The 27,861-nt window shown below is 31.0% G+C and overlaps 4 protein-coding genes and 1 pseudogene across 4 annotated transcripts; 4 read left to right on the top strand and 1 right to left on the bottom strand.

The window, feature by feature from the left end:
- The first annotated feature begins 10 nt into the window (after window positions 1-10).
- LOC106415447 (diacylglycerol kinase 2-like) lies at window positions 11-966 on the top strand. Its single transcript, XM_048775034.1, has 3 exons — window positions 11-204; window positions 322-459; window positions 574-966. The coding sequence occupies exons 1-3, from the start codon at window positions 76-78 to the stop codon at window positions 721-723; spliced, it is 417 nt and encodes a 138-aa protein (XP_048630991.1). The 5' UTR covers window positions 11-75; the 3' UTR covers window positions 724-966.
- A 1,345-nt stretch (window positions 967-2,311) lies between these two features.
- Window positions 2,312-5,444, top strand: LOC125604842. The gene is made up of 4 exons (XM_048775033.1): window positions 2,312-2,563; window positions 3,828-4,791; window positions 5,039-5,113; window positions 5,196-5,444. The coding sequence occupies exons 2-4, from the start codon at window positions 4,039-4,041 to the stop codon at window positions 5,310-5,312; spliced, it is 945 nt and encodes a 314-aa protein (XP_048630990.1). The 5' UTR covers window positions 2,312-2,563; window positions 3,828-4,038; the 3' UTR covers window positions 5,313-5,444.
- A 399-nt stretch (window positions 5,445-5,843) lies between these two features.
- LOC106382913 (NAC domain-containing protein 102-like) lies at window positions 5,844-6,859 on the bottom strand. Its single transcript, NM_001315835.1, is given in 3 exon segments — window positions 5,844-6,200; window positions 6,316-6,596; window positions 6,700-6,859. Coding segments are annotated over 3 exon segments (798 nt in total).
- Window positions 6,860-10,161: 3,302 nt separating this feature from the next.
- On the top strand, window positions 10,162-15,692 carry LOC125604839 (beta-galactosidase 6-like). Its single transcript, XM_048775031.1, has 15 exons — window positions 10,162-10,513; window positions 11,951-12,046; window positions 12,198-12,310; window positions 12,399-12,558; window positions 12,868-13,011; window positions 13,091-13,185; window positions 13,266-13,371; window positions 13,609-13,693; window positions 13,790-14,255; window positions 14,338-14,429; window positions 14,561-14,670; window positions 14,767-14,874; window positions 14,955-15,068; window positions 15,216-15,361; window positions 15,450-15,692. The coding sequence occupies exons 1-15, from the start codon at window positions 10,328-10,330 to the stop codon at window positions 15,589-15,591; spliced, it is 2,163 nt and encodes a 720-aa protein (XP_048630988.1). The 5' UTR covers window positions 10,162-10,327; the 3' UTR covers window positions 15,592-15,692.
- Window positions 15,693-22,972: 7,280 nt separating this feature from the next.
- LOC125604840 lies at window positions 22,973-27,645 on the top strand (annotated as a pseudogene).
- Window positions 27,646-27,861: the final 216 nt, after the last annotated feature.

Here is a 27,861-nt window from a genome sequence, read left to right as displayed (position 1 = left end):
CTAGGAACTGATGTCTCTAATTTATTTTCCTTTCAGGATTCAGAGGGTCTTATAGTACTTAACATTGGAAGCTACATGGGCGGAGTAGATCTTTGGCAAAATGATTATGAACACGATGATGATAATTTTAGCATTCAGTCTATGCACGACAAGACTCTGGAGGTCGTATGTGTCCGTGGCGCGTGGCACCTTGGGAAACTACAGGTCTACGACCTGCATGAACTTTTAGCAGTATTCCTCATTCAGTGGGAGGCTAAAAGATTTATATATTAAATGATTAAAAAAACTAAAATTTGTAAAACGGGTGAATCTTTCTTTCAGGTCGGTCTTTCGCAGGCTAGGAGGTTAGCACAGGGGAACGTAGTAAGAATACATGTGTCTAGTCCTTTCCCTGTTCAAATAGATGGAGAACCGTTTATTCAGCAACCTGGTAGCTTGGAGATAACTCACCACGGGCAGGTACATCATATTCTCACACACTCTCGTCTATCATATGACTAAATCTCAAGGCTACAAAAGCGTATCATGTAATGAATGATGATGTTGATGTAAAGGGTGGATTTTGTGTTGCAGGTGTTTATGTTAAGAAGGGCATCAGATGAACCTAGAGGCCATGCGGCGGCCATAATGAACGAGGTGTTACTGGATGCAGAATGCAAAGGAGTGATAAACGCAGCTCAAAAGAAACAACTTCTTCAACAAATGGCTCTCAATCTCTTCTAGAAGAAGAAGAAGAAGTACAAATTTTGCTGACAATGTCTTACTCTTACCCAATTAGAAAAAGACCGGGTACGAGATTTTTGCCTTGTTTTATTTTTATTTGCCTCTGGTGTTTGTGAAGAATGTCATTGTATAGTGTACTCTAATATTGGCGTCAGAAAAGTGTTAACTAGAAGAGAGAAAAGAAGAGTAAAAAACTTTGATCAAAATATACATACAGACTCTGGTCGTTTTTTTGGTTATTATACAAAAGCCATGCAGAAGAAAAGAAAGGCTTAATTTGCATCCATTCGTAGCTTCTCGTATAAGATTCAGTTACGTGTATAATGGATAGAGTATGAGAGGTGTTTATTAGGTTCAGCACTCCAAGCCCAAGGACCAGCCTGGCTTGTCCGTCCATTCAATCTTGTATAAGAGGACGAACTGAAACAGCACTTTAATATTTGTTTAAACAGATTCTTCCTCTTTTAGACATGAATCAAATGGTAGAATTAGCGATTACACCCACCTTAATTTTGAACAGTATTAACATTGGAACAAAACTAAAGTTTATGATATCATTTCACGTCTTATGGATTTAGCTCGTTTCTATCTTTATTTTGTTCTATGTTTATAATTATTCTCTTTTAATTTTTGGTCGGCTCTGGATAAATAAGCTCATTTCCATCTATCCTCTGACCAGAATAAATATTTTTGGAAAAGAGCATAACATTTTCAAATTTTATAGCGAAAAAAATTCTAGAAAAAATTATAGCCAAAAAGAGACATCATTTTATTTTATATTTATCCAGGTAGTGCTTTGTATATATTGAGATGTTTGTTTCTATTTTTTTTGTGTGTTTAAACAAGATTTTTGTTTCTAATTATGTTCATTTCAAAACCGTAAATCATAAAGGATTTCAACGCCTTTTTGCCAAAAAGAAAACAATATATGCTTGGTTTTCATTTTCCAATACAAAAATAGTAGGTTTTTCTAATTCTGCTAGATAATATGGATTTTTTAGTCGACATAATAAGCTCATTTCCATTCATCCTTTGTCCAGAATAAATATAATATTTTCAAATTTCAAAGCAACATATATTCAAGAAAAAGTTATAGCCAAAAAGGGACATCATTTTATTTTATATTTATCCAGATAATGTTTTGTATATATTGAGATTTTTGTTTCTAAGTATGTTATTTTTTTGAAACACTGTTTCTAATTATGTTCACTTTAATACTTTACATCCTAAAGAATTTCAACGCCTTTTGGCTAAAAAGAAAACAATCAATGCTTGGATTTTCTAATACAAAAATAGTAGTTTTTTTCTAATTCTGCTAGATTATGCGGAATTGTTATTCAACATAATATTAATTCTTTTAAAAGAAAAATGAATGTTTAGAACGATTACATTATCTATTTCAAATTATTTGAAAATAAAATAAAAACGATTAATTAAATATGAAGTCCAGTTTTTTTTTCATAAATTCGAAAATAATATATTAATTCAAAAAATTATATATCATTTATTACTTATCATCATCGTTTTCTTTAAATTTGGACAGTTTTGTTTTCTCGAAAAAAACGTTATATATATATATATATATATATTGAAAAGAAGAAAGTAAAAATAAAAAAGAATCTTGAAAAGAAAAAAAAACCACTCAGCTCTCCGCACCATGTATAGTGGGAAGAACTCTTTTTCGAATCTGAACGTCTTTTAGCTCAAAAAGACGATAGATAGCATTCCTCCCCCAGACACATCCTGCTACCTAACCCCCCGGAACTCGAGGAGAAACCTATGAACAGAGATTGGTTTTTCCAAAGGTTCTAACTTTTCGCTTGCCCAGATTTTGCCAGAGGTTTGTTTGCTCACTCAAAACCCTCCAGATTCATTTTTTTTCACGCCAAGTTTGTTGATCTAGCAATGTTCGAATCTGCTCAGATTTGCATGTGGTTGATCTCTCATTTTTGCATATAGTTTAGATCTTGATGTCTCTGTTTTAGTCGGTGGCTCATGAGTCCATGAGAGAACGAAACTGCTGTTTCTTTGTCTTTTTCAGTGGGTGTCTCTCCATTAAAATCAGTGGTGGAGATTTGGTAGAGAGCTTTTAAAAATTGAGTTAATGGCTGCTTAAATCTGCTTCTATTTAAAATAAATATAAAGTAATGGCTGATTAAATCTGCTTGTGTTAAAAAAAAAACTGAATAATGGCTGCTTCAATTAACATTGCTTAATCTAATTGGGTTAAAAAAGTGATTGCTTATTAATCTTCTTATGTAAACCAGTTGGAGAAATGCCTGCTTTAATCTGCTTCTGTACATATTAACTTATTAAGTCTGTTTCTGTGAATTTTTTTTTTTGAATAATTGCTGCTTCATGCTTCTTCAGTTAACATGGAATAATAGTTGCTTAATCTGCTTGAGTTCAAAATAATATTAAAGTAATGGCTCCTTAATCTGCTTCTGTAATGCCTGCTTTAATATGCTTCTGTTAAAAAAAAAGTTGAATAATGGCAGTTTCATGCTGCTTCCTAGTTGCTTAATTTGCCTTTTAGTTAAAAAGTTAAAAGTAATGGCTGCTTAATCAGCTTTGGTAAACCATTTAGAGTAATGCATGTTTTAATCTGCTTCTGTGTGTATATATATTATACTATTTGTTTATTTACTTGTTAGTGGTTTCTTTCGTTTGGAGTTGCTGCAACTATCCTGCTCAGTTACAACCTGCAGAATAAGTTTATAATGGTTTCAGACATCATTTTTTCATGTCTTTTGGTCACTTCCCATTTGTTTTGAATTGATCTCAGCATCTCGCCATGTTTTGGCTCTTCTAATATCTGAAAGGTTGGTTTGATATATGGTGATCAAACTGATTATAAATGATACATTCTTCTCACAGAGTCATATTCTCACTTTAAGCATGATACCTTAATCGTTAATGAGGTTTTTTTTGCTACTTTATCACCATTAGTTTATGGATTGTTCCTTGTGAGTGTAAGTAAGCTTGGATTCTATTTATTTAATTTTTTTGTTTGCCCTTTCTAACATTCTTGTTAAAGTGATATGTGACCATCAGCTTGTTCCATTATTTATGTTTATGACATCTTTTAATGCCTTTCTCTGCAGGAATGCAAAATAGGCCATCTCTCTCTTGTTTGTTTCTCATTCAGTGTGATTCTATAGTATAAGTTACAGTGAGTGAGGTCCTTTTGTTTTATTGGATCTTGACTTGTCTTGTCTTATCAATGTCTATAAAGTAGATATTATTAGGAGTTCAACCATCTATATTTTTTGTGGTCCTGTGAAGAGACAAAGATTTTATTATATTCCTAGCTTGATGGGTAAAGAGAATCAGTTGGAGACAGGAGTCAATGATCACGATTGTCCACCCCTCAAGACCGATGAACTAGCAACCGTGGCGCGTTACAGTACAGACAGTGACTCAGGGCTACCAACATGTCGTGTATGCCACTCCGCAGAATCCGACAAACGAGGAGATGCCGCCTTAGGGTTCTTGGGGATCACTCTCAAAACCAATGCAGACGAAACAGTTGATGATAATGTCAGCAAATCTACAGAGACTGATATCGAAATGGGAATCCTGCATCATCATCAGGATCCGTTGCTCGAACTTGGATGCTCTTGCAAAAACGAGCTTGCTCTGGTACACTACGCCTGCGCGCTCAAATGGTTCCTCAACCATGGATCCACCGTGTGTGAGATCTGTGGGATAGCTGCGGAGAATATTAAAACTGCTGATTTCAACAAAGTGGTCATCGCCTTGAGAGACCACACGGCGTTGCATACAGATGCAACCGTGGATACAGACGAAGCTGCTGTGATTAGAAGGCAAAGACTTAGTGAGATATCTTCATGGTTTGGCCCACATGCCTTGAATAACAACAATAACAGTAGCTCTGTTGCAGCTTCTCAGGCTGTGTCTGAACAACCTTTAGGTGTTGTGAACTTTGGTGTATTGCCTATGGAGAACCGTGCGACTAAATGGGCCGTGGAAGGGACAGGGATACTGCTTGCTACTGGTTTGCTCACTGTTACTTTGGTCTGGATCATTGCTCCTCGTGTTGGAAAGGTATGTCATCAATCAAACTCCTGTATCTAAGTTGATACTCAGTCCGTTTGGTCGTTTTAGAATTTCAATGCAATTTATGTTATTTTTTTACTGTTATATAAATTAAGAAAAAAATTAATGCAATAAAATTTTGATAATAAATAAAAATAAAAAATTGAATATTTAACCATTTTCTAATTTGCGCTTCCTGAAACAGAGGGAGTATATTATTAGTTTTGTTGATTAATGGTTGTTTTAATTGGTGTAGGAAACTGCTAGGAGTGGAATTCATATCCTACTTGGTGGACTATGTGCTTTGATAATAGTCATCTTCTTCAGATTTGTAAGTAAAAATCATCTCATTTTTTACAGATTTTTTAATTGACTTCTATTTTTACTAAACGCTAAAAAAAACTTGAAAACAGGTTGTGCTCACTAGAATCAGGTATGGTCCTGCACGCTACTGGGCGATCTTATTCATCTTCTGGTTTCTTGTGTTTGGTATTTGGGCTTCTCGTTCCAGTTCTCACAATAACTCTTGAATCTATCATTCATCAGCATCTCTCTGCTCTCTCTCTCTCTCTCTCTTTTCTTAAAGTCTTTGTAATCTTATCTTGGAGATAAAAATGTACATTGTTTCATCAAAAGAAAAATAAGCTCATGCTCGTTGATTATGATGAATACAAATTATTTTAAAGGCAAATAAATTTTCATTAATTTAAAATGTGATTACAAAGATATTAAACAACTACTAGAAAAAAAATTGTTATATACAACATATATATGAATACATATGTGATTTGAAATAATCACTGTTTCTTTTACAGTTCTGTTTCTTTAAATATCACTTTATAAAATAAAAAAAAACATAAGTCAATCTTGCTGATGAGTCTGATAGACCAGTGGACACACCATTTGTCCCTTCATCAGATGTTGGATAGCCTGAAGTTGAAAGTCCCAGTAACTTGTTTAGCCCAGCTTGGTTTCCGGGTCAGGATCCGACACCGAGTTCCCCCTCCGGTTCAGTGGCCGGATACTCTGAGAAAGCTTCAAACTCTATTCCCTTTACAACTTTACCCCTGAGAACCAAAACTCCAATTGAAGAACGGTTTCTGCTCCAGCGGGTCCTCGAACATACTGGCGAAATCAGACTGATACGGAAACTGAGGGACAAAAGCGTCATTTTGCAACAAGGAACCAAACATGGACGCATCAAACGCGTCGTCAAGATCAACAACCCATTTCGACTCGCTCTGAACCTCGGAAGAACACGTGACGTCCGGTGAAATCACGTGACTCGAGCATTTCGAATCCGACGTCGTAGTAGTATTAGTAGTCATCATCATCACCCTCTCTTTCTCATCCGCCGGATAATACTTCTCCACCGTTCCTTTCTTATTGTAAATCCGACATAACACCCAATCATCAAGCTGCGAAAATTTTCCGACAAGAACCCATTAATCATATGCATTCAGACAAGATCCAAAGTCAGTTAATAAAGCGTGATGTCACGGCCCATTAAGAGCCCAAGGCCCATTTACGTACTCTTAAGTTGTTCTTCTTGTTCGAAGAAGCGGACCGGTCAACATTAGCGAGACGATACTCGTGCATAATCCAATTCGTCTTCACTCCTCTCGGAGCTTTCCCTGCGTAGAAGACGAGCGCTTTCTTAATCCCCAACGTCTTCGGTTTACCGATCGGTTTATCAGCTCCAGTCGCTTTCCAATAACCGGTTCCAGCTGCCCGGTTTGGACGCGAACCGTTTGGGTATTTCCGGTCTCGGTGTGAGAAGAAGTACCATTCTTTCTCTCCGTACAACGCCTTGTCTGAAAAACAAAATTAAAAAAAAAATCGAATTTTGTAATTTAAAAATTAAAATCAATAAAAACTTAAAAATTGAACTTGTAGAGATCGTGTAATAATAATAACCTGGAAGCTCCCATGGATTGAACTTGTACAGATCAATCTCCGCGATCACCGGAACGGTGATCGGCTCCGACGCGCATCTCCGGCAGAGATAGAACTTCACTAGCTCCTCGTCCGTCGGGTGAAATCGGAATCCCGCCGGTAAATTTAGCTCCGCCTTCATTTTGTTGGTTTTTAATCGGCGATTGTAATCGAGGGGAAGAGAGTGAGTCCATGGAGCTTTTATAGGAGAGGAGGTTCGTGAACCGCACGTGGGTGGTTTGGTTTCGCGACACGTGTGACGGGACCAACCGCTTTCTCTTCAACGTTGACCGCGCAGCCACACGTGTCGAGGAATAATTGGGGTAATCGAATGTGATGTCATTGCTTCCGTCATCTGCACGAACCTTTATCTACTGCTTCTCGGTGTATGCTTGTGCATGTTGTTCTCTGGTCAATGTATATATTTGTGGCTCGTGAGTGGAAAGGGACGAGTGTTACGGTGCGCTTCACCGCACCAGAGTAGTGATATGTTATCTCATCGCGTATGTCATTGGGATGACGTCATCTTAGTTGCACGCCGGCTTATTGACGGAAGTCGTAAAGCTGAGTAATGCGATAATCGATGGTCTCTTTGACTAACATTTCCACTTTTAAACGACAGTTAATTATAAAACATGTTTTATTAATTTATAGTTGAAGAATGTTGTCTAGTAGTTGGTAACTAATAATCTTGTGTTACAATGGTTCTCTCTCACAATCTTATGATCTTTTTGCCTCGTTGAAGATACTTTCTCCCAAATTTGTTCATGATTAATTACAGATGCCTACTGGTTACAAGATGTATTTTTATTTGGGTTTTGTTGCTGGCCTGTTTGGCTCACGTTGTAAGAATACTTTGATTACAAGTGTTATAAAAAATCCTGTTTTACAATGGATAATGGATTCTATTAGGCTCTTAAGCAGAGAAACAATATATTAAATCAGTGTATGAATAACATGTAACATGTTCGCCAGAATCAAGTAAGATAAGAAAATAATCAGCATATCATGCCAAAAAGGTGGTGTGTGCATTTGTTAAGCTGATCCTAATGTTTCTTTAACTTTGTAAATGGATTCGTAGAAAAATATTTATAAACTAACATAAGGTATAAAATAGAGGGTAAAATGTCTTTTTACATATAAGAAAGTGTAGTTTTCAAAAAAATATAAAATATAGTGTATTTGTCAAATTTCAAATCGCAAATAAAGTATTTTTTAAATTATCCCTAAAAACCAAATTTATTTTACTCCTTTCATTATGTGCACAGATTAAAAATATTTATTTTTATATTTATTTTGAATAAAAACATTATTAACAATCTATTTAACCATAATTCAACCAATAAAACACAAACTGCAGGATATAAAATATCATATAACATAAAAGTTAGTGAATTTTATATTGAAATTTTAAAATATCACTTAATTTCAAACCTTTTTTCGAAAACGTTCTTTTTTTAAGAAGAAGTAATACATAGCAAAGCAGCCAGATGTATAAGCCCAGTTTAAGGGCTTTGAGAAAAACTTGAGACCCATTTTAAAGCCACGTTTATCTTAACGTGAAGGCTGTATTGGGGCAAGTCCTGTCTTCCAAGTTCCAATTTCTCTGTCGTGCACGCTAAAACCCTGAATCACTTTTCCAGAATCATTTTCTGCCCGCTTCAACTTTTCCAGAAATTCTGCCTATTGACGAACTTACCCTTCATTTACTAGTTAATACTTAATACTACTAATCACTTGTTCTTTTCTTTGGCTCACATGATTCGCACCGATGACCTTAAGTCAAATCCAAAAATGTTGTCAAAGATAATTTATCTCGGCAATGAGCACAAATCAACAATGGTATGATCTTTATGTTAAAGTTTATCCATTGTTCATTTCATTTTAGTTTTACGTTCTAAATTATAAAATCCCCGAATAGCTAGTCTTATACTTGGTGACTAGGTGTTTTGTCCGCATAAGCGGGTATAAGCTTCTTATTAATTTATGTCTTACTAATCTAAAACTAACATAATAAATTATTATCTATTTTTCAAATATTTAAATTAAACATCAAAGTATTTATATATGTCGAATATTTTTCATCAAAATATATACTTATTATTGTGTTAAATTTTTTAAAACACTCATATCATAGAAATAGTTTAGAAAATATTTTATATAAATTTCTTTGTTTGACTAATATTTAATTATAAATTGTTTGGTATCTTAATTTTTTAACTTTCATAATCAAAAATATTGTTTCCAGATAACAACACAATGTTTATAAAAATTATCTTATTTTTTAATATGTTTTTGATAGTTTAATTATATTATTTTATAATCAATTGTTTAATATAACATATAAATTTAATATTATTAAAATAAATTTTGTTTTGAATTATATATAAAACTCATTAAGGGTATTATTTAAATTAAGAAATTAGTGAATAAGTTAGAACTAATAAGAAATCAATAACCTAGCCAAAAGTCTAAAATCTAATAAAAATATGACAAATAAAAAAATTAACTAAATATTTAATATAACATATAAATTTAATATTATTAAAATAAATTTTGTTTTGAATTATATATAAAACTCATTAAGGGTATTATTTAAATTAATAAATTAGTGAATAAGTTAGAACTAATAAGAAATCAATAACCTAGCTAAAAGTCTAAAACCTAATAAAAATATGACAAATAAAAAATTAACTAAATATTTAATATAACATATAAATTTAATATTATTAAAATAAAATTCTTTTTTAATTATATAAGATTTAATAGAGTATTTTTTAAATTAATAAATTAGTGACTCAACTAAAAGTTAATAATAAATCAATAATTTAGCTTAAACCTAATAAAACATGATAAATAAGCAAAGTTATCTAAAATTATGGAGAACATGATAAATCAGAAAATTCTTGATAATATTTAAAGTTCTATTGTTAATATTTATTTATTTATTAAATATATTTTAAAATATATTTTTTAAAAATAGTAGTATATATATATATCAGTAGAATATGTTAATGTTTATTAATTATCTTAAATATCATGATAAATATATAGATATATATCAACAAAATTTTGAAATAATAGTATTAATTAAACTAATGACTTATTCTAAAATTATGGAAAAAATGACAAGTAAATATATTAACTAAAATCATGGAGAAGATGACAAGTAAGCAAATTCACTTCTCAAATAATAGTATAAATTTTATATTCTAAATTATGTAGTCATTATCTTAGATTTATATATATGCAAACTATGATTTGTGTATATCTAGATAATAGCACATTATATACGAAGTTATCCTAGATACTCAATATCTTCCAGATAATAAATACCTGTCGAGACTCGACATAGTACTTATCCTAATAGTTGATACTAACTACTTTGGTTGATATGTTACCATCCTTGACAAAAGAAAAAAAGACCATACTAAAAATGAATGGAATCCTTATCAGAAGGACATTTTAGTCAATCCGTAGCTGTTTTAGACTTATGTAATGCGTTAATACGTACGCCCACGTGTTTGATGCGTGTGTATATATAAACACACATGTTCGAACAGTAATCTGTAATAGAAATTAAACATCAAAGAGGAAGAAAAGAAAGAAGATGATGTCCGGTCGGGTCGCATCGTGTTGGATTCTTGTGGCGATGGTTGTTGTTCTCTCCACAGCTTCCGCCGGCGGTGATACGGCGGAGAAGGGAGTAACGTATGACGGACGGTCTTTGATTATCGATGGACAGAGGAAACTTCTCTTCTCCGGTTCCATTCATTATCCTCGCAGCACACCCGAGGTAAATGTTCTTCATTTTATATGTATAATATAAGATAATGTGGTCATTAGCTCATGCCCTAACTATTGTGCCAGAGGTCCTTAGTTTAAATGAGTGTTTGGACAAATTGATGTGCATGCTATGGTTTTATATTTAAGAGGATTACGGCTTCGGCCAGAACATCTTGGTAATTCAAAAAAAAAAGGGGGGGGGGGGGGGGGGGTGATAATGTGTATATGTCTATCACATTTTGGCAAGTGTAAACAATAATGGTAGGTTGTAAAAACATGGTTGGACCAGAACTTGTGTCATACTGATGTAATATGACAAAATTCTGATATATATGACAAAATAAATCCAGTGTATTAATTTTGGATATCACAAATTAGATGCGAGGTTGCTTGAAAAATGAATTTTGGAATATATCAAATGATACTTTATGTAACTAGACTATTTTATAAATAATTAGTTATAGTTGCTTAAGGTGTTTTCGCATTTTATGTACCGTCTTGCGTGAGAAACTCTTTTTTACTTAAAACCTTTTCTAGGAAATTAAGATGTATTTAATTTTTGGTAATTTTGTTTGATGATTGAAAATGTAATTAAGTACGAAATCAGTAGGTAGGAATAACACTAGTCAGAAGTTTATGCCGTGTACGTGATAATTAGTTTTGAAATTTTTATGAAAAGTTATATACATAAATAATACATTAAAATCGAAAAAGACATGCATTACGTAGTGAAGCGAAATTGATCTATCAAGTATTATTTGTAAATTATTTTATTGTATGGTTCACAAGGTATATCTATTAAGCTTCACTATCAAGATTAAGACAGAGATTTCCATCTAACACGACATCTTTGACTCTTTGACTTTACTGAAAATGAAAGTCACGGGTCTCAAAACGACACAGTTTCTGTTCTTTTTATAGGCTCCTCCTAATATGTTGTCATTGTCTACTTCTTGGACTTTTTTTTTGTACTTCTAAAAATTATCATATACTAAAATAATCGATAGAAGTTGCGAATCAATTCATTTACAATCCTAAACTAATTAGCATATATTCGTTCTCTGTGCTTCCTTAATGGTCTTCTCATGGTTGATAAGTAAAAATAAAATTGATTGAATAAATGAATAGACTAAGTAAAAGATCAAAATGTGTGAAACAATAATACATAACAATATTTTTTTTTGTTGTTAGCCTACAAAAACAATCGTTTACCTAAGTGACATGTGATGATCATTGTTTCTTAGCCTTATTATCATTAGGCCTTTGACAACTTTAACACAATCACGTGAACAAATCTTCTTATGTCATTAAAATTTCTAATCAATGGGGATCCAAAGACAACCAGTCTTATTCTTGTTGCGAAATGCATTAATGTTTCAATTATTTGAATGATTTACTGTAACTTTAAAATAATTTAATAAATATATGATTGTGTTTGTTTATGCAGATGTGGCCGTCTCTGATAAAGAAGACAAAGGAAGGAGGCATCGATGTGATCCAAACGTACGTTTTTTGGAACCTCCATGAGCCTAAGCTCGGACAGGTTGGTCCATTTACTAATTTATCTCTGTGAAATTTATAATTTGTTACTTTTATATAACAGAATGACATTTAGTTTTTTTCTGCTAAAATAATTTAAGATATTTTTTTTTGTACTAAACTTTAAGATATAAACTTAAAATGAACATTTGCAGTTTGATTTTAGTGGAAGAAACGATTTGGTGAAGTTTATTAAAGAAATTAGATCACAAGGTCTCTATGTCTGCCTACGTATTGGACCCTTCGTCGAAGCTGAATGGAATTATGGGTATACTACTCATAAACTCAAAAAATAATATTTTATTGTACATTGAAAATTTTGTTGAATAATTTTGACAACCGCTTTGGTTAACCAGAGGATTGCCATTTTGGTTACGGGATGTACCCGGTATGGTATACCGAACCGATAACGAGCCATTCAAGTTCCACATGCAAAGATTCACCAGTAAGATCGTAAATTTGATGAAATCAGAGGGCTTATATGCGTCTCAAGGAGGTCCAATCATTCTTTCCCAGGTAAATTAACTTCATTATTGTTCATCTGAAAGACTGAAACCAATGTCAGGGAACCAACCCAAAACCAAAAAAGTAGGATTAACTAACTAAACCGAACCAGTGCTTAACCATACCAACCCCAATCATGATCATTGACTTTGAAACCAGTGTTATGAGCTGGGGCAACACTTTTCATTTTAGGGTTTATTTAGTATAGCTGATAGTAGAATAGTAACATTAAGTTCTTACGGTTTAGTCAAACCGGACCGGTTAGCTTCTAATTATGATGTGAATGTGTTTGTTTGAGTTCGTGTGATTTTAATAATATAGATAGAGAACGAGTACGGAAACGTGGAGGCAGGTTTTCATGAGAAAGGAGCATCGTACGTCAAGTGGGCAGCTCAAATGGCAGTAGGGCTTCAGACCGGAGTGCCATGGATAATGTGCAAGCAGCCCGATGCTCCTGATCCAGTGGTTCGTACCGTACCCTACCGGTTACTTATCTAAGATCAATGTTTCTTTCCTCTTAAATATTCGAGGATTTAATTTGTAGATCAATACGTGCAATGGAATGAGATGCGGCGAGACATTTCCAGGACCAAACTCACCTAATAAACCCAAAATGTGGACTGAAGATTGGACATCTTTGTAAGGGTTTACTTTATTGTCTATTTTGAATTTTCCTTTTCTTGTCCAAGAAGTTAATTAACTATGTTTGATAAAAACAGCTATCAATTTTATGGAGGAGAACCTTATATTAGATCTGCTGAGGATATAGCTTTCCATGCAGCTCTTTTCATTGCGAAAAACGGAAGCTACATTAACTACTACATGGTAACTAAGATTCGATATTTCTTCTTTAAACATTAGCGGTCTTCAAAATTTAGAGGCCATAAATATTTAGAAATAATTTTTATAAGGAATTAAAAAAAAATAATTATTCAGAGGCATATATCTATGTATAATATCTCTTAAAAATTTAAGGATGAAAACAATGTTTCACTGGACTGTGCCTAGCACGTCCCTGTCTATACGCATTAGGAACTAATCATCAACCATAAATTTATACAGTACCATGGTGGAACAAACTTTGGAAGGACATCATCTTCATATTTCATTACAGGATATTATGATCAAGCTCCTCTTGATGAATACGGTTCGATCTAAAGCTCTTTAATCCGGTTCTTAGCATCAGTCATTATTTGGAAAGATAACTAACAAACCTGATTCTGATCTTGTTTTGTGTTTAAAGGTCTTTTAAGACAACCAAAGTACGGTCACTTGAAGGAGCTTCACGCTGCTATTAAATCCTCAGCAAATCCTCTGCTTCATGGGAAGCAAACGGTTCTCTCCTTGGGACCAATGCAGCAAGCTTATGTCTTTGAAGATGAGAACAGTGGATGCGTTGCGTTTCTGGTGAACAACGACGCGAGAAAAGCCATTCAAATGCAGTTCAGAAACAATGCGTATAGCTTGCTTCCCAAGTCAATTGGTATTCTTCAGGATTGCAAAACCCTAATCTACGAAACAGCAAAGGTGAATGTGGCGAAGAATATGAGAGTTACAACACCAGTTCAGGTGTTCAATGTTCCAGACAAATGGGAAGTGTTTAGAGAATCAATCCCAACATTTTCAGACACACCTTTGAAGACTAATGCTTTGTTGGAACATACCAACTTGACAAAGGACAGAACTGATTATCTTTGGTACACTTTAAGGTAATATATTAGACATGTTTCTCGTCATATTTCTAATGTTTATTTCTCACCACTAAAACAATATTGGCTCGATGAATTTAAGGTTTGAGTCGAGTTCACCTTGCGCGAACCCGTCTCTCTACATTGAGTCATTAGGACATGTGGTTCACGTGTTCGTCAATAATGCACTAGCAGGTACACAATTATAAGAGATTATTTTAGAAAAATCGTTTTGTTTTGACCGATTCGCCGCATTTTTTAGAACATTACTATTTTGGTTACGAATGTGTTCAATTTTCAAATATAGTGGAAGTGTGTTCTTGCAGGTTCTGGGCATGGAAGCAGAAACATCACGGTGGTTAAACTCCAAGTTCCAGTTAGCTTAATCAACGGACAAAACAACATTTCAATCCTTAGCGGCATGGTCGGTTTACCGGTACGGTATTTGATTAAACCAAACCCCGGTTTAATAGTTTCTTGTATTACACAGATTAGAACCATGACACGTTTTTTCTCATCCTATGAATAAAAGGACTCTGGGGCTTACATGGAGAGGAAATCTTATGGACTAACCAAAGCTCAAATTAGCTGTGGTGAGACAAATGCCATCGATTTGAGTGGATATCAATGGGGTCACTTGGTAATATGAAAACGTCTGAGGTCATGAATTTGTTGTGTTGATAAATAAGTAAAATAACCTAACATGTATGTCTTGTGAAGGTGGGTTTGCTTGGGGATAAAGTTAGGTTACATCAATGGGCGAATCTAAAGAGCGTAAAGCGGAGTACCAATGACGCTGGACTCATTAAGAATTGCCCTCTTGCTTGGTACAAGGTATGCCTCTATTATCTATATATCTGATTATTTGTAAATAAAACTAAAATCTCATATTAATATATCAATACGTGTATGGGTTATACAATGTGTATATTACTTTCTACATTTTACTCTAGCCTCATTTGCACTTTCATTTATATGCAGACGATGTTTGACGAGCCGAACGGAGATGGGCCGGTGGGGCTTAATATGGGGAGTATGGGTAAAGGGGAAGTATGGGTGAATGGTCAAAGCATTGGTCGTTATTGGGTTTCCTTTCTCACACCTTCTGGTCATCCTTCTCAATCTATGTAAGTGACACACATGTCCATTAACTACGCATTATGAACTACGACAACATTTTACTTGGGGGGTATAATTTTAATTTGATTGATGCAGATATCATATTCCAAGGGCGTTTCTGAAACCATCTGGAAATCTATTGGTGGTTTTTGAAGAGGAAGGTGGTGATCCTCTTGGGATCTCTTTGAATACAATATCTGTTATTGATTCTAACCAAGCTCAATCTCAACTTTCGTGAAGATTGTTTGTGGGTCTGAATTTTTTTATATTTTTGTGTTAATTAGAGTGATTAATAAAATTTATTGGATGATTCAATATATAAGTCTTGTTGATATGAAATTTTATAACACCTTAGCATTGTATACAAAGATATTCCAGTGGGTTCGAATCCGAAAATAAATGATTGTTATATATATATATATAAACCTAAAGTATTATTAGTGAACCTAGTCTGAGCATAAGAACTGAAATGCGAACTAAAAATATTCGATCTGAATCCGAATAGATTAGGCATGGAATTTTGAACTGAATTGAACCAAAATTTTGGTTAGTTCAAATGGAAGTTCAGTCCGATTTGGTTCATAAAAAAATTATACCTTAAACAATAAAAAAAATGACCGAACCAAACTAATAAGAAATTGCACGTTGCGGTGTTCCTTAACCCCTGAAAACTCACTCCTCTACCAACTAAAGATGTACATCAGCATTAGCATTATTACTAATACTAAGCTCTACATTATCCAATGAACATTTGTTAGAAAAACATTTAGAAATGCATTTATTAAATGCTAATGTTCTCCAAATGCTTTCTGATCAATGCTCTCATATGAAACTTTTAGAAAAGCATTTACGTTTATAATTTATAAAATTAAAGAAAATATATAATTAATTAATTTATTTTATTTAATAATATCATAAAATTATTTTTATATCCACAAAATTAAAATTTTGATTTCTAAATAAATTTACAATAACATTTTTTTTAAATAGTATTTCACATTTAAAATAGTATTGGAGTCCGGGGGGCTGTATGGACCATATGGATAGTGGTTAGGCCATATGGGAATCCGGAGGTTCTTGAAATCGTAATTGGACCATGAGGTCGTGTAAGAACCTAGGGGTTTTCTCTTAGATCCTGAGATCGTATCGGGACCCTGATTCCACCTCATCTATTTGTATTAATGTATATTAAATTCTCTTTCACGGTACATGAGCATCATTTTAATTTTTTGTCAATTAATTTAGTAAAATTTCATAATACTCTCTAAATTAGTAGACTAACCACTATAAAATGGCTATTTTTTAAAGAAACAAAGACAACAAAAGTTCCAAACCTCTTTGACATTCATCATATATTAGTGAAAAATGCAACAATGCATTAAAACATTATTTTCATATTTCTGAAATTTGCTCAAAATCTATGTGTTAACCCCCAACAAAAATATTGATTTTTTTGTTAAAATACTCTATAGTCTATATACTGAAGCCTATGATCTTTAGTGTTGTTTTAAAATTTCTGAACACATTCTACATTTGTATTATGTATACTAAACTCTCTTTCATGGTACATGGATATGGTTTAAATTTTTGTCAATTAATTTAGTAAAAACTCATAATACTCCCTAAATTGTGAGATGCAACTATGCATTAAAACAGAATTGTCATATTTTTGAATTTTTCTCAAAATATATGTGTTAACAACCCTTACGAAATTATTAAATTTTTTCGGTAAATGCTTCATATATTGAAGTCTATGATCTTTAGTGTTCTTTTAAAAATTCTAAACACATTCTACATTTGTAATAATGTATATTAAACTCTCTTTCATTATATATGGACATCGTTTTAATTTTCGTCAATTAATTTAGTAAAACTTCATAATACTCCTTAAATTGGTGGACTAACTACTATAAAAGTATTATTTTCTAAAGAAACGGAGACAACAAAAGTTCTAAACCTCTTTGGAGTTTATCATATATTAGTGAATGATGCAACAATGCATTAAAACATTTTTTCATATTTTTGAATTCTTCTCAAAATCTATTTGTTAACTCATATAAAAATATTGAGTTTTTCGGTAAATGTTCTATATACCGAAGTCTATGATCTTTAGTGTTGTTTTAAAATTTCTAAACACATTCTACATTTGTATTAATGTATATTAAATTCTCTTCCATGGTAAATGTGCATCATTTTTTTTTGTCAATTAATTTTGTAAAACTTCATAATACTCCCTAAATTGGTTGAGTAACCACTTTAAAATCGTTGTTTTCTAGAGAAATGAAAACAACAAAAGTTCCAAACCTCTTTGACCTTCATCATATGTTAGTGAAGGATGCAACTATGCATTAAAACATTATTTTCATATTTTTGAATTTTTCCCAAAATATATGTGTTAACCCCAACGAAATATTGAAGTTTTCGGTAAATGCCCTATATAATGATCCCTATGATCTTTAGTGTTGTTTTAAATTTTCTAAACACATACTACATTTGTCCTAATGTATATTAAAATCTCTTTCATGGTATATGGACATCTTTTTAATTTTTTGTCAATTAATTTAGTAAAACTTTATAATACTCCCTAAATTGATGGAATAACCACTATAAAATCGCTATTATCTGGGAAAATGGAGACACCAAATGTTCTAAACCTCTTTGAACTCATCATATCTTAATGAATGATGAAAATATGCTTTAAAACATTATTTTCATATTTTTGAATTTTTCTCAAAATCTATGTGTTAATCCCCTACGAAAATATTGAATTTTTCGGTAAATATTCTTTGTACTGAAGCCTATGATCTTTAGTGTTGTTTTAATATTTCTAAACACATTTTACATTTGTATATTAATATATATTAAACTCTATTTCATGGTGCATGGACATCCTTTTAATTTTTTGTCAATTAATTTAGTAAAACTTCATAATACTCCTCAAATTGGTGGACTAACCACTATAAAATCGCTATTCTCTAGAAAAACGGAGACAACAAAAGTTCCAAACCTCTTTGACCTTCTACATATGTTAGTGAATGATGCAAATATGCATTAAAATATAATTTTATTATTTTTGAATTTTTCTCAAAAATCTATGTGTAACCCCTATGAAAATATTGAGTTTTTCGGCAAATGTTCTATATACTGAAGCCTATGATTTATAGTGTTGTTTCAAAATTTCTAAACACATTCTATATTTGTATTAATATATATTAAACTCTCTTCCATGGTACATGAGAATCATTTTAATTTTTTGTCAATTAATTTAGTAAAACTTCATAATACGCCCTAAATTGATGGACTAACACTTATAAAATCGCTATTTCCTAGAGAAACGGAAACAACAAAAGTTTCAAACCTCTTTGACATTCATCATATATTAGTGAAGGATGCAATTATGCATTAAAACATAACTTTCATATTTTTTTGAATTTTTCTCAAAATCTATTTGTTTCGGTAAATGTTCTATATACTGAAGCTTATGATCTTTAGTGTTGTTTTAAAATTTCTAACACACTCTACATTTGTGTTAATGTATATTAAACTCTCTTTCATGCTACATGGGCATACTTTTAATTCTTTTTCAATAAATTTAGTAAAACTTCATAATACTCTCTAAATTGGTAGAATAACCACCATAAAATCGTTGTTTTCCAGAGAAATGGAGACAACAAAAGTTTCAAACTTCTTTGACTTTCATCATATGTTAGTGAAAGATGCAATTATGCATTATAACAGTATTTTCATATTTTTGAATTTTTCTCAAAATCTATGTGTTAAAACCCTACAAAAAATGAATTTTTTTTGTAAATGTTCTATATACTGAAGCCTATTATATTTAGTGTTGTTTTAAAAATTTTAAACACATTTTAAATTTGTATTAATGTATATTAAACTCTATTTCATGGTACATTGGCATAGTTTTTTTTTGTCAATTAATTTAGTAAAACTTCGTAATACTCCCTAAAATTGGTGGACTAACCACTATAAAATCGATATTTTCTAGAGAATTGGAGATTACAAAAGTTTCAAACCTCTTTGACCTTTATCATATGTTAGTGAAGGATGCAAATATGCATTGAAACAATATTTTCATTCTTTTTAATATTTCTTAAAATCTATGTGTTAACTGACCCTTACAAAAATATTGAATTTTTTGGTAAAGGTTCTATATACTGAAGCCTATGATCTTTAGTGTTATTTTAAAATTTATAAACGCATTCTACATTTGTATTAATGTATATTGAACTCTTTTCCATGGTATATGGACATCGTTTTAGTTTTTTGTCATTTAATATAGTAAAATTTCATAATAGTCCCTAAATTTGTGGACTAACCACGCTATTTTCTAGAAAAACAGAGACCACAAAGGTTTTAAACCTTTTTGACCTTCATCAAATGACATGGTTACCAAAATTATATTATATTTTAAATGTAAAATATTATTTAAAAAATAGATATTTTAATTGTAAAATTTATTTTTAAATAATATTTTTCGATATAAACATAATTTAGAAATTATTAAATAAAATAAATTATTTTTCTAACTTTTTTAATTTTATATATTAATATATATATTCATTAAAAATAAATATATTATATATTATATACTAATTTTTATAATAATTTTAAATAGCATGATCATACTGTTCTACTAATTATTATATTAAACAAATTAGAAAACATATACAATTTCTGTAACATTATGTTTCTATAGAATACTATTACTGTTTTATCATCTGCTCTGCCGATAAAGACCCAAGCCAGCTAAATCCACGGTACTTTTAAGCTAAAAATATTATTTATATTGAGTGTTTTTAATACACGTCCTCTAAAAACTTAACGGCACAGTAAACATACATTTTTAATTCAACGGAAATAATTGACTTTCGCATAACAAAATGTGAAAATATAGATTAGATATGAAATTTGAATTTTATATACGGTTGGTTATGTTTTTACACCGATATATACACCGTGTATAGAACATAATGTTATATGTTGGGTAGGATACGACGGTAGACAATAATCATAATGAATTATATTTGCTAAAAATATCTACTTGAAACAATCTTATCTTTCATCTCTGCTAAATTATTCTTAGATCACTTTACTTTTCACCTAACTAATCCATGAACATTCTAGCATTACGAATTAGACTTTCAATAGTTAGAAGATTAGAAATAATAATAAAGATGTGATACGTAATGACCGCGGTTTTGAAGTCATGGTAATAAAAGTTATTTGCACAGGTCAGTTTCAAAAATAATAATAAAAGATCAATCAGATTCTGTAGGCTTGATTTGATTTTCTCCATCTTTTTTCAGACAGCTTTGACGTAATTTGTACTGTTTACAGTAGAGACTTGAGTGTGTAAAGTTTACCCTTATATATAGAGTGATTTATAAACCATTTTTCAGAATTTAAATGTAATGAATATAATAAGTTAATTAATAAAAAAGAATCTTGGTATTCAAAAGGAGTTTTTGAAAGTGTTCAAAGATACTATGCTAGATAATAACACTTGCATAATTGCATGGAAATTCGATTCTCTTATGATCACACATTTTCGCTTTAGTTTTTTGTTTAAACCAATATTTTTTTGGCCTGAATTCTAAAAATAACAATTAACCTTTTGGAACTTGAACTGATAGAACTAGCAAACGGAAATATTATTGGTTACGAATACGTAAAATGTTAACGAAATCAAAACATTTAATCTTCATGCGGTCATGCCAAATAGTATAAATAGATAAAAAAAAACTTACCGAAATCAAAACGGGATCTTTTTTTTTGTTCATGTTGTGGATCCATCCGTTCAAATAAGCTATAGTACAAAGTTAAGTTTCACCTTAAGGACTATTCTTCGAAAATTGCATAATTTAGTTTTTGTATGAACCCTATCAATTTTAGTTTTTTGTACAACTATAATCGATACATGTTCGAAGAAATTTCAGCCCATGTTAGTTTGAAATCGAGAAGCATAAAACAATATAACAAGATTTATAATGTGCTGATGCAGCACTTGTTCGGCTATTCCTTATGTTAATTATTTTTTTTGAAACACATTCCTATGATAATATTAAAAAAAAATTACAAAAAACTAAACTTAGCATTCGCTCTAGTATATAAATATCCAATAATTTTTAATATAGCCTAGGGCTCGGAAGCATTTGAAGTAAGAATGATTACTAGACTTTTCACCCGTACATCCGTACAGGTAGATTTTCATTTTATAAATATATAACAAATACCATCGTAAAACTTTCAAAGATACAATTTACATTTTAGTGTTATATTTTGTATAAATCTATAATGTTATTGGTTATGTTTCTTATTTGATTTTATTAATATATAATGATTTGTTTTATACATTTTACTTTATTATTAACTGTTATTATATATCAATATATTTTTGAGTTAGGTAAAATAAATTCATAGTATGAAATAAACAAATTTAGAATCTCCTTTATTTTTTTCTAATTTTTACAGACTAAACACAATACATTTTAAATTTTATTTAGTTATACTATATAACTAATATTTTCTTAGCATAATTTATATTTCTATATTATTTATTTTAGTATATTGTGGGAATATAGCATTCGATTCATTATTTTTAAGAATGTATGTACACTATATAGCATTCGATTCTCTTTTTTTACGTATTTTCACTAAAGAATGGAGGAAACAATAATTCTTAAAAATCTCCAAGTTGAAATATTTATATATACATACATTCTGTACATCCAAGCCAAAAAGGTAAATATTATTCCTTATGATGTTTATGTATGTACTTGTTCCTAGCTAATGCTATATCAACTCGAAGACATTACATATCAACTCGACCTATTATAAGTTTAGGATATCCCATATAATGAATAAACTGAAGTATTCGAAGTTTCGATCCAGTTTGCGAATCAAGAGAATCACTAATGTTTTGATCTATTTAGCCGTGGCATGAACTTTGCAATTATGGATGAGAAAAGAATGAAAGCACTTGTTACCAAAAAAAAAGAATGAAAGCACTTGAAAAGAAGAGTACACGTTATTATACCATGAGAGATAGGAGAATAAAACTAAATATCAATACTTTCGGAAAGTTTTTTATCCATATTGTCCGACACATGCAATGTTTTTGAAACATTTATAATGTATGTCGAAGATAATTTATGGGTAGTTTTTGTCAGTTTCCGTGTTCCATTTCCACATCTCGAGTACTACAAATTCATTTACCTCAAAAGTTATAGCATCGTGAGATTCATGTACATGTACATACTCGCTTGTAAGAATACTCGAGTACTCGTATACTCAAAATATATCTATTTTATTGAGTAATAATTTCATTCAAAGAATCAAAAACCTTTTTTTTTTTAAGAATCAAAAACTTGATATGTAGTATCGAATATGTTTTGTTTTTAAAATGTATGTTATATATATATATATATATAGATATGCTGGATACCCTAAGTGATACGCATATTATATAGAGATTTGTACAAATGTGTAAGGCTCATGTGGCCAAATTTCATTTATCTTACCTGTAAATAACAATTATTGTTTTTATAAGCAAATAAGATTCTCTTCTCCACTTATGATGGCTTATATAAGATGACCAGACCCAAAACAAACAACATGCAGCAGCAGTATTGCTCTCACCACCCATTGCCTTTTGCATTTATTTCTTTGTCCATTTTTTATTTAGTTTCTTCGAGTTTAGTTTTGTGCATATATAGCTTTTGTCTACAGCTTATTCTCTTAAGGCTCAATAAGCAGAGAGGTAAACTACTCTCTCTAAAATATTTTACCGTCAAAATCGTTAATTATAAGTTATAACAGTATTGTGAACTAATAGTAACTAGGTGATTTTCCCGTGCTCATGCACGGGTATAAATGTTTTTGAAATAAATATACTATAATATTGATTGATTGATATTTACTTTTAATTTTAAATTAATTTATAATTTGTAAGCATCATTTATATTTATAATATTATATTACTTAATAATACACTAGATTCAGACCCGCTCTTTCAAAAGGCACGTAAAATCTTTTGTTTTAAACTTTTGTTTAAAAAATTAATTTTCATATTTGTGTTTTCATTGTTAAAAAGAAGTTAAACATTGTTCGTAGTGCTGAATTTTGAACCTGTGCAAGATTTTATATTTAGAAAATTAAATAGGTTAAAATTATTAGTTTGTGTGTCCATAATTTTGTATAAACATATAAGTGGACAGTTAAATACAAACAATGCATCAGTTATATGTTCTCTACAATGCATCCGTCTTAATTTATTTTAGTGGCCATTCAGTTTAGTTTGTTTTTATTGTGAATTCAATAGAAGTGGAAGTTTTAATATTCTCAATATATAATCATCCACTAATATATGTATTAGAGTGAAATGGTTCCCAAGATTTTTGGGATTAAAGTGGAGGGTTAATAAAAAGTAGTTACAGTTATTTTTAAGTAGATCACGTGGGAAAAATGTTGGACTAAACTTATATCAATAGGTCATGTTTCTAATTTAATAGAATAGATATGATTTTATATATGTTATATTTAATCGGTTTTGTTGTTTTTACAGTCAATTTAGTCATCATTTGCATAATTTGGAATGCATCTATGAATTCAACTATAATATTTTTTATTCTAAATATATTAAAATTTTGATTAATTTCTTATTTGCATTTAGGTGGTTATTGTCTTAAATATATAAATATATTTTATGAATATTATGTATAACTTCAACTATTTTGTGCTTAGACTAAAATAAAATAAACTAAAGTGTCTGATTCCAATTTACATAAATTAATATAACGATAATATTCTCAAGTCTCATGCATATATATATATAAATTTTAGAAAAGAACTAAATTGTAACAGTTGTTTAATATTTTATTTCATTTTAATATGTTTTGAGTTGTTCTATGATTTATATTTATAAAATAAATTACTATTCTTATAAAATTATATATTTTATTTTAGTTAAATCTATGATTTTATATATAAGTTAGATTAGTCGAATCACTCATGTTGTGAGTATATTGAGTTATTGTTATTCTTTCAAATTCAAATGATATATTTTTATTTTTATTATAATCAAGTCAAATCAAATCAATTTTATTTATCGTTTAAACGTGCATGTATTTTCATAATATTTATCAAATTATATATTGATGTTTTAAAAATAAATTATAAAAGAAAGTGATGCTCAATAGGAAGTTACATACATAAGTAGGTGATACATTTCTGGAAGCTCATGAACACATATTAATATTTATAATAATTAAAATATTCTATAAATTCTAAATAACTTTATGCCTTTGATTTATTGAATGGAAACTAAAATTTATTTAATTAATATTAAAAATGAGAATTCAGATTTGCTATGGTATTTTGATTATAGTTATATTAAGTTCCACAAAACATAAAATTTAAAAGAAAATTTAATATTAAAAAACAAATAACTTTAATAATGATAAAATATAATATATCTATTTTGCAACTATTTGATTTTTGTTTTTGTTTTCAATATCTATTAAAAATAAGCAGTACACAAAATTGTAATTTTATTTGAAAATAATATTATATAAGTAAAATATAATTTATCGATATTATTTTTGATGTAATTGGAAGCTATTATAGTCAAAACAATATATGAAAAATAAATAAATCACTTCAATAATACTAATTATAAACTATTTTTAGTCAATTAAACATATATCAATTTATGTTTCTCAATTATTTTGTGTAATCTTCTAAGAAAATAGTTAGATATATAAAAATACTTCTATTAGTTTGAATTTTTTTTGTATTGTTTAAAATTATGTTTTGAAAGAAATGTTATTTCTTTTTCTAATATCAAGATTATCCGTGTAAATATTTTAATAAAATCACATTATATACAAATTTATGTTTTTCATCTACAAAAATATTGATATAAATAAAGTATTTTATTACTTCAAAACTATATTTTTTTTATTTAAAAATATTTTTTAAATGTAATATTACTACTTTGTGAACTTTCCTTTTTTTGAAATCATATTATATATACATATATTTTCGTTTTCAATTTTTTTTAACTTTATAAAAAATTTCCCTTTTTATTATATGTATATGTTTTTGGAAGTTTTTTAAAAGGAAACTAAATAAAAAAATAATAGTGTTTAATATTTTTAATTCATTAAGGGTATCAGTGTAATCAACCATCGTGAGAGTTAATATGAGAGCGACACATAGGAAACTGACTTCTCAAATAATATTATAGAGATTCCTCACAACTTTGATGTCTTACTAAGCCCTAGATGGATGTTTCTCGGCCAGCTTTCAAATGTTTTGATGATGATGGAAGGCTTAAGAGATCAGGTATAGTTAACTTAAACTTCAAGTTTAGAAATCATCAAGAGCCCGACGAGAGATGTTCATATTTTTTTTGTTTTGTTTTTGTTTTTGTTTTTGTTTTTGTGTTCAGGGACGGTTTGGACCGCAAGTGCGCATATTATAACTGCTGTGATAGGATCTGGTGTTCTATCTCTAGCATGGGCCATAGGCCAACTCGGTTGGATCGCTGGACCTGCAGTGATGTTCTTGTTCTCTTTCGTCACTTACTTCTCTTCACTCTTCTCAGTGACTGCTACAGAACTGGTGATCCTGTTTCCGGAAAGAGAAACTACACTTACATGGATGCTGTCCAATCAATCCTCGGTACTGTAATTATTAACTTATATTAGTTTTACTTAATATGTTTTGTGATGCTTTACACTGTCTGGTTCTGTGTTCTGACAGGTGGGTTTAGGTTCAAGATTTGTGGTCTGATTCAGTTCTTGAATCTTTTTGGAATCACAGTCGGTTACACAATTGCAGCATCTATAAGCATGATGTGAGTCTCACTTTCTCAACAAGAAGTTTCCTTAGCTACTAAATAATGAGTCAAAACCCCTTTTAATTTGGTTTAAGCTTTCAGGGCGATTAAGAGATCAAACTGCTTTCACGAGAGCGGAGGGAAGAACCCTTGTCACATGTCTAGCAACCCCTACATGATATGTTTGGTGTTACAGAGATCTTGCTCTCTCAGATCAAAGACTTTGACCAAATTTGGTGGCTCTCCATAGTTGCTGCCATCATGTCCTTCACATATTCTGCAATAGGTTTAGCTCTCGGAATCATTCAGGTCGCAGGTACATAAAATATATGTTTCACAAAAATGTCATTTTGGACACTTTTACATAAATTAAAAACTATTTAATTTTTTATCCTTTATACTAGTAGCAGTTTTTCTATCTATTTTATTACATTTTAAAATAGTGAGGTTACATACAGAATTTTATTTAAATTTGTCTTAAAAAAATAAAACCACATTTTTTGTTCTCTTACACACAAACTTAAAACTTTAAAACAAATTTTGAAACTGAGGGAGCAACTTCAGAAAGATTCTTAGACAAGTAAAATAGAGTGTTCCTAACTAACTCTTATGGTTTCAGCTAATGGAGTATTCAAGGGAAGTCTCACTGGCATAAGCATAGGAACAGTGACTCAAACCCAAAAGATATGGAGAACCTTCCAAGCACTTGGAGATATTGCCTTTGCTTATTCATACTCCGTTGTCCTAATCGAGATTCAAGACACTGTAAGATCTCCACCAGCAGAATCAAAAACGATGAAGCAAGCGACAAGAATAAGCATAGCCGTCACGACGACGTTTTACATGCTATGTGGTGCATGGGCTACGCTGCTTTTGGAGACGCAGCACCAGGAAACCTCTTAACCGGTTTCGGTTTCTACAACCCGTTTTGGCTCCTCGACGTGGCCAACGTCGCTATTGTTATCCACTTGTAGGAGCTTACCAAGTCTTTGCTCAGCCAATCTTCGCGTTTGTGGATAAACAAGCCGCGGCTAGGTTTCCTGATAGTGACTTGGTCTCCAAGGAATTGAAATCAGGATCCCTGGAGTTAGGGCACCGTATAAAGTCACGTTTTCAGAGCAGTGTTCCGGTCATGTTTCGTGGTTTTGACCACCGTGATATCGATGCTTATGCCGTTTTTAACGACGTCGTGGGGATCTTGGGAGCGTTAGGGTTTTGGCCTTTGACGGTTTATTTTCCGGTGGAGATGTATATAAAGCAGAGGAAAGTTGAGAGATGGAGTATGAAGTGGGTTTGTTTGAAAATGCTGAGCGGTGGTTGTTTAGTGATTTCGGTGGTCGCCGGAGTTGGCTCGGTGGCTGGAGTAATGCTTGACCTTAAGGTTTACAAGCCGTTCAAGACTACTTACTAAACAAAACCATGATGAATGAATGAAGAAAAGAAACAACAATACAATGGCTAAAATTCATATATTTCATTTGGTGAAATGTGTATAATGTATAAGCTTCTTCGTTTTCGTGTACTATCTTGCGTTATTCACATTTTATCATATGTTGTGAATTTATAATCGGTGTGTTATTTACTAAAAGTTGTTAGTTTAAATTTGTTGTTAAACCATATATGGATTATAAATAAATAAATTAGTCA

This window comes from Brassica napus, unplaced genomic scaffold, assembly GCF_020379485.1.
Source record: "Brassica napus cultivar Da-Ae unplaced genomic scaffold, Da-Ae ScsIHWf_636;HRSCAF=936, whole genome shotgun sequence".
In the NCBI taxonomy this organism is placed as follows: domain Eukaryota; kingdom Viridiplantae; phylum Streptophyta; class Magnoliopsida; order Brassicales; family Brassicaceae; genus Brassica; species Brassica napus.
The sequence above is the reverse complement of the archived record's forward strand: the minus strand, read 5'-3'. Positions and strand labels throughout refer to the sequence as shown.

Bases quoted from the DNA above. Each gene is read 5' to 3' on its own strand.
- LOC106415447 (XM_048775034.1), top strand. From the start codon at position 76: ATGGGCGGAGTAGATCTTTGGCAAAATGATTATGAACACGATGATGAT. The intron at 205-321 runs GTCTACGACCTG...TCTTTCTTTCAG, and splicing joins GGCACCTTGGGAAACTACAG to GTCGGTCTTTCGCAGGCTAG. The intron at 460-573 runs GTACATCATATT...TTTGTGTTGCAG, and splicing joins AGATAACTCACCACGGGCAG to GTGTTTATGTTAAGAAGGGC.
- LOC125604842 (XM_048775033.1), top strand. From the start codon at position 4,039: ATGGGTAAAGAGAATCAGTTGGAGACAGGAGTCAATGATCACGATTGT. The intron at 4,792-5,038 runs GTATGTCATCAA...TAATTGGTGTAG, and splicing joins TTGCTCCTCGTGTTGGAAAG to GAAACTGCTAGGAGTGGAAT. The intron at 5,114-5,195 runs GTAAGTAAAAAT...ACTTGAAAACAG, and splicing joins TAGTCATCTTCTTCAGATTT to GTTGTGCTCACTAGAATCAG.
- LOC125604839 (XM_048775031.1), top strand. From the start codon at position 10,328: ATGATGTCCGGTCGGGTCGCATCGTGTTGGATTCTTGTGGCGATGGTT. The intron at 14,671-14,766 runs GTACGGTATTTG...TATGAATAAAAG, and splicing joins GCGGCATGGTCGGTTTACCG to GACTCTGGGGCTTACATGGA. The intron at 15,362-15,449 runs GTAAGTGACACA...TGATTGATGCAG, and splicing joins GGTCATCCTTCTCAATCTAT to ATATCATATTCCAAGGGCGT.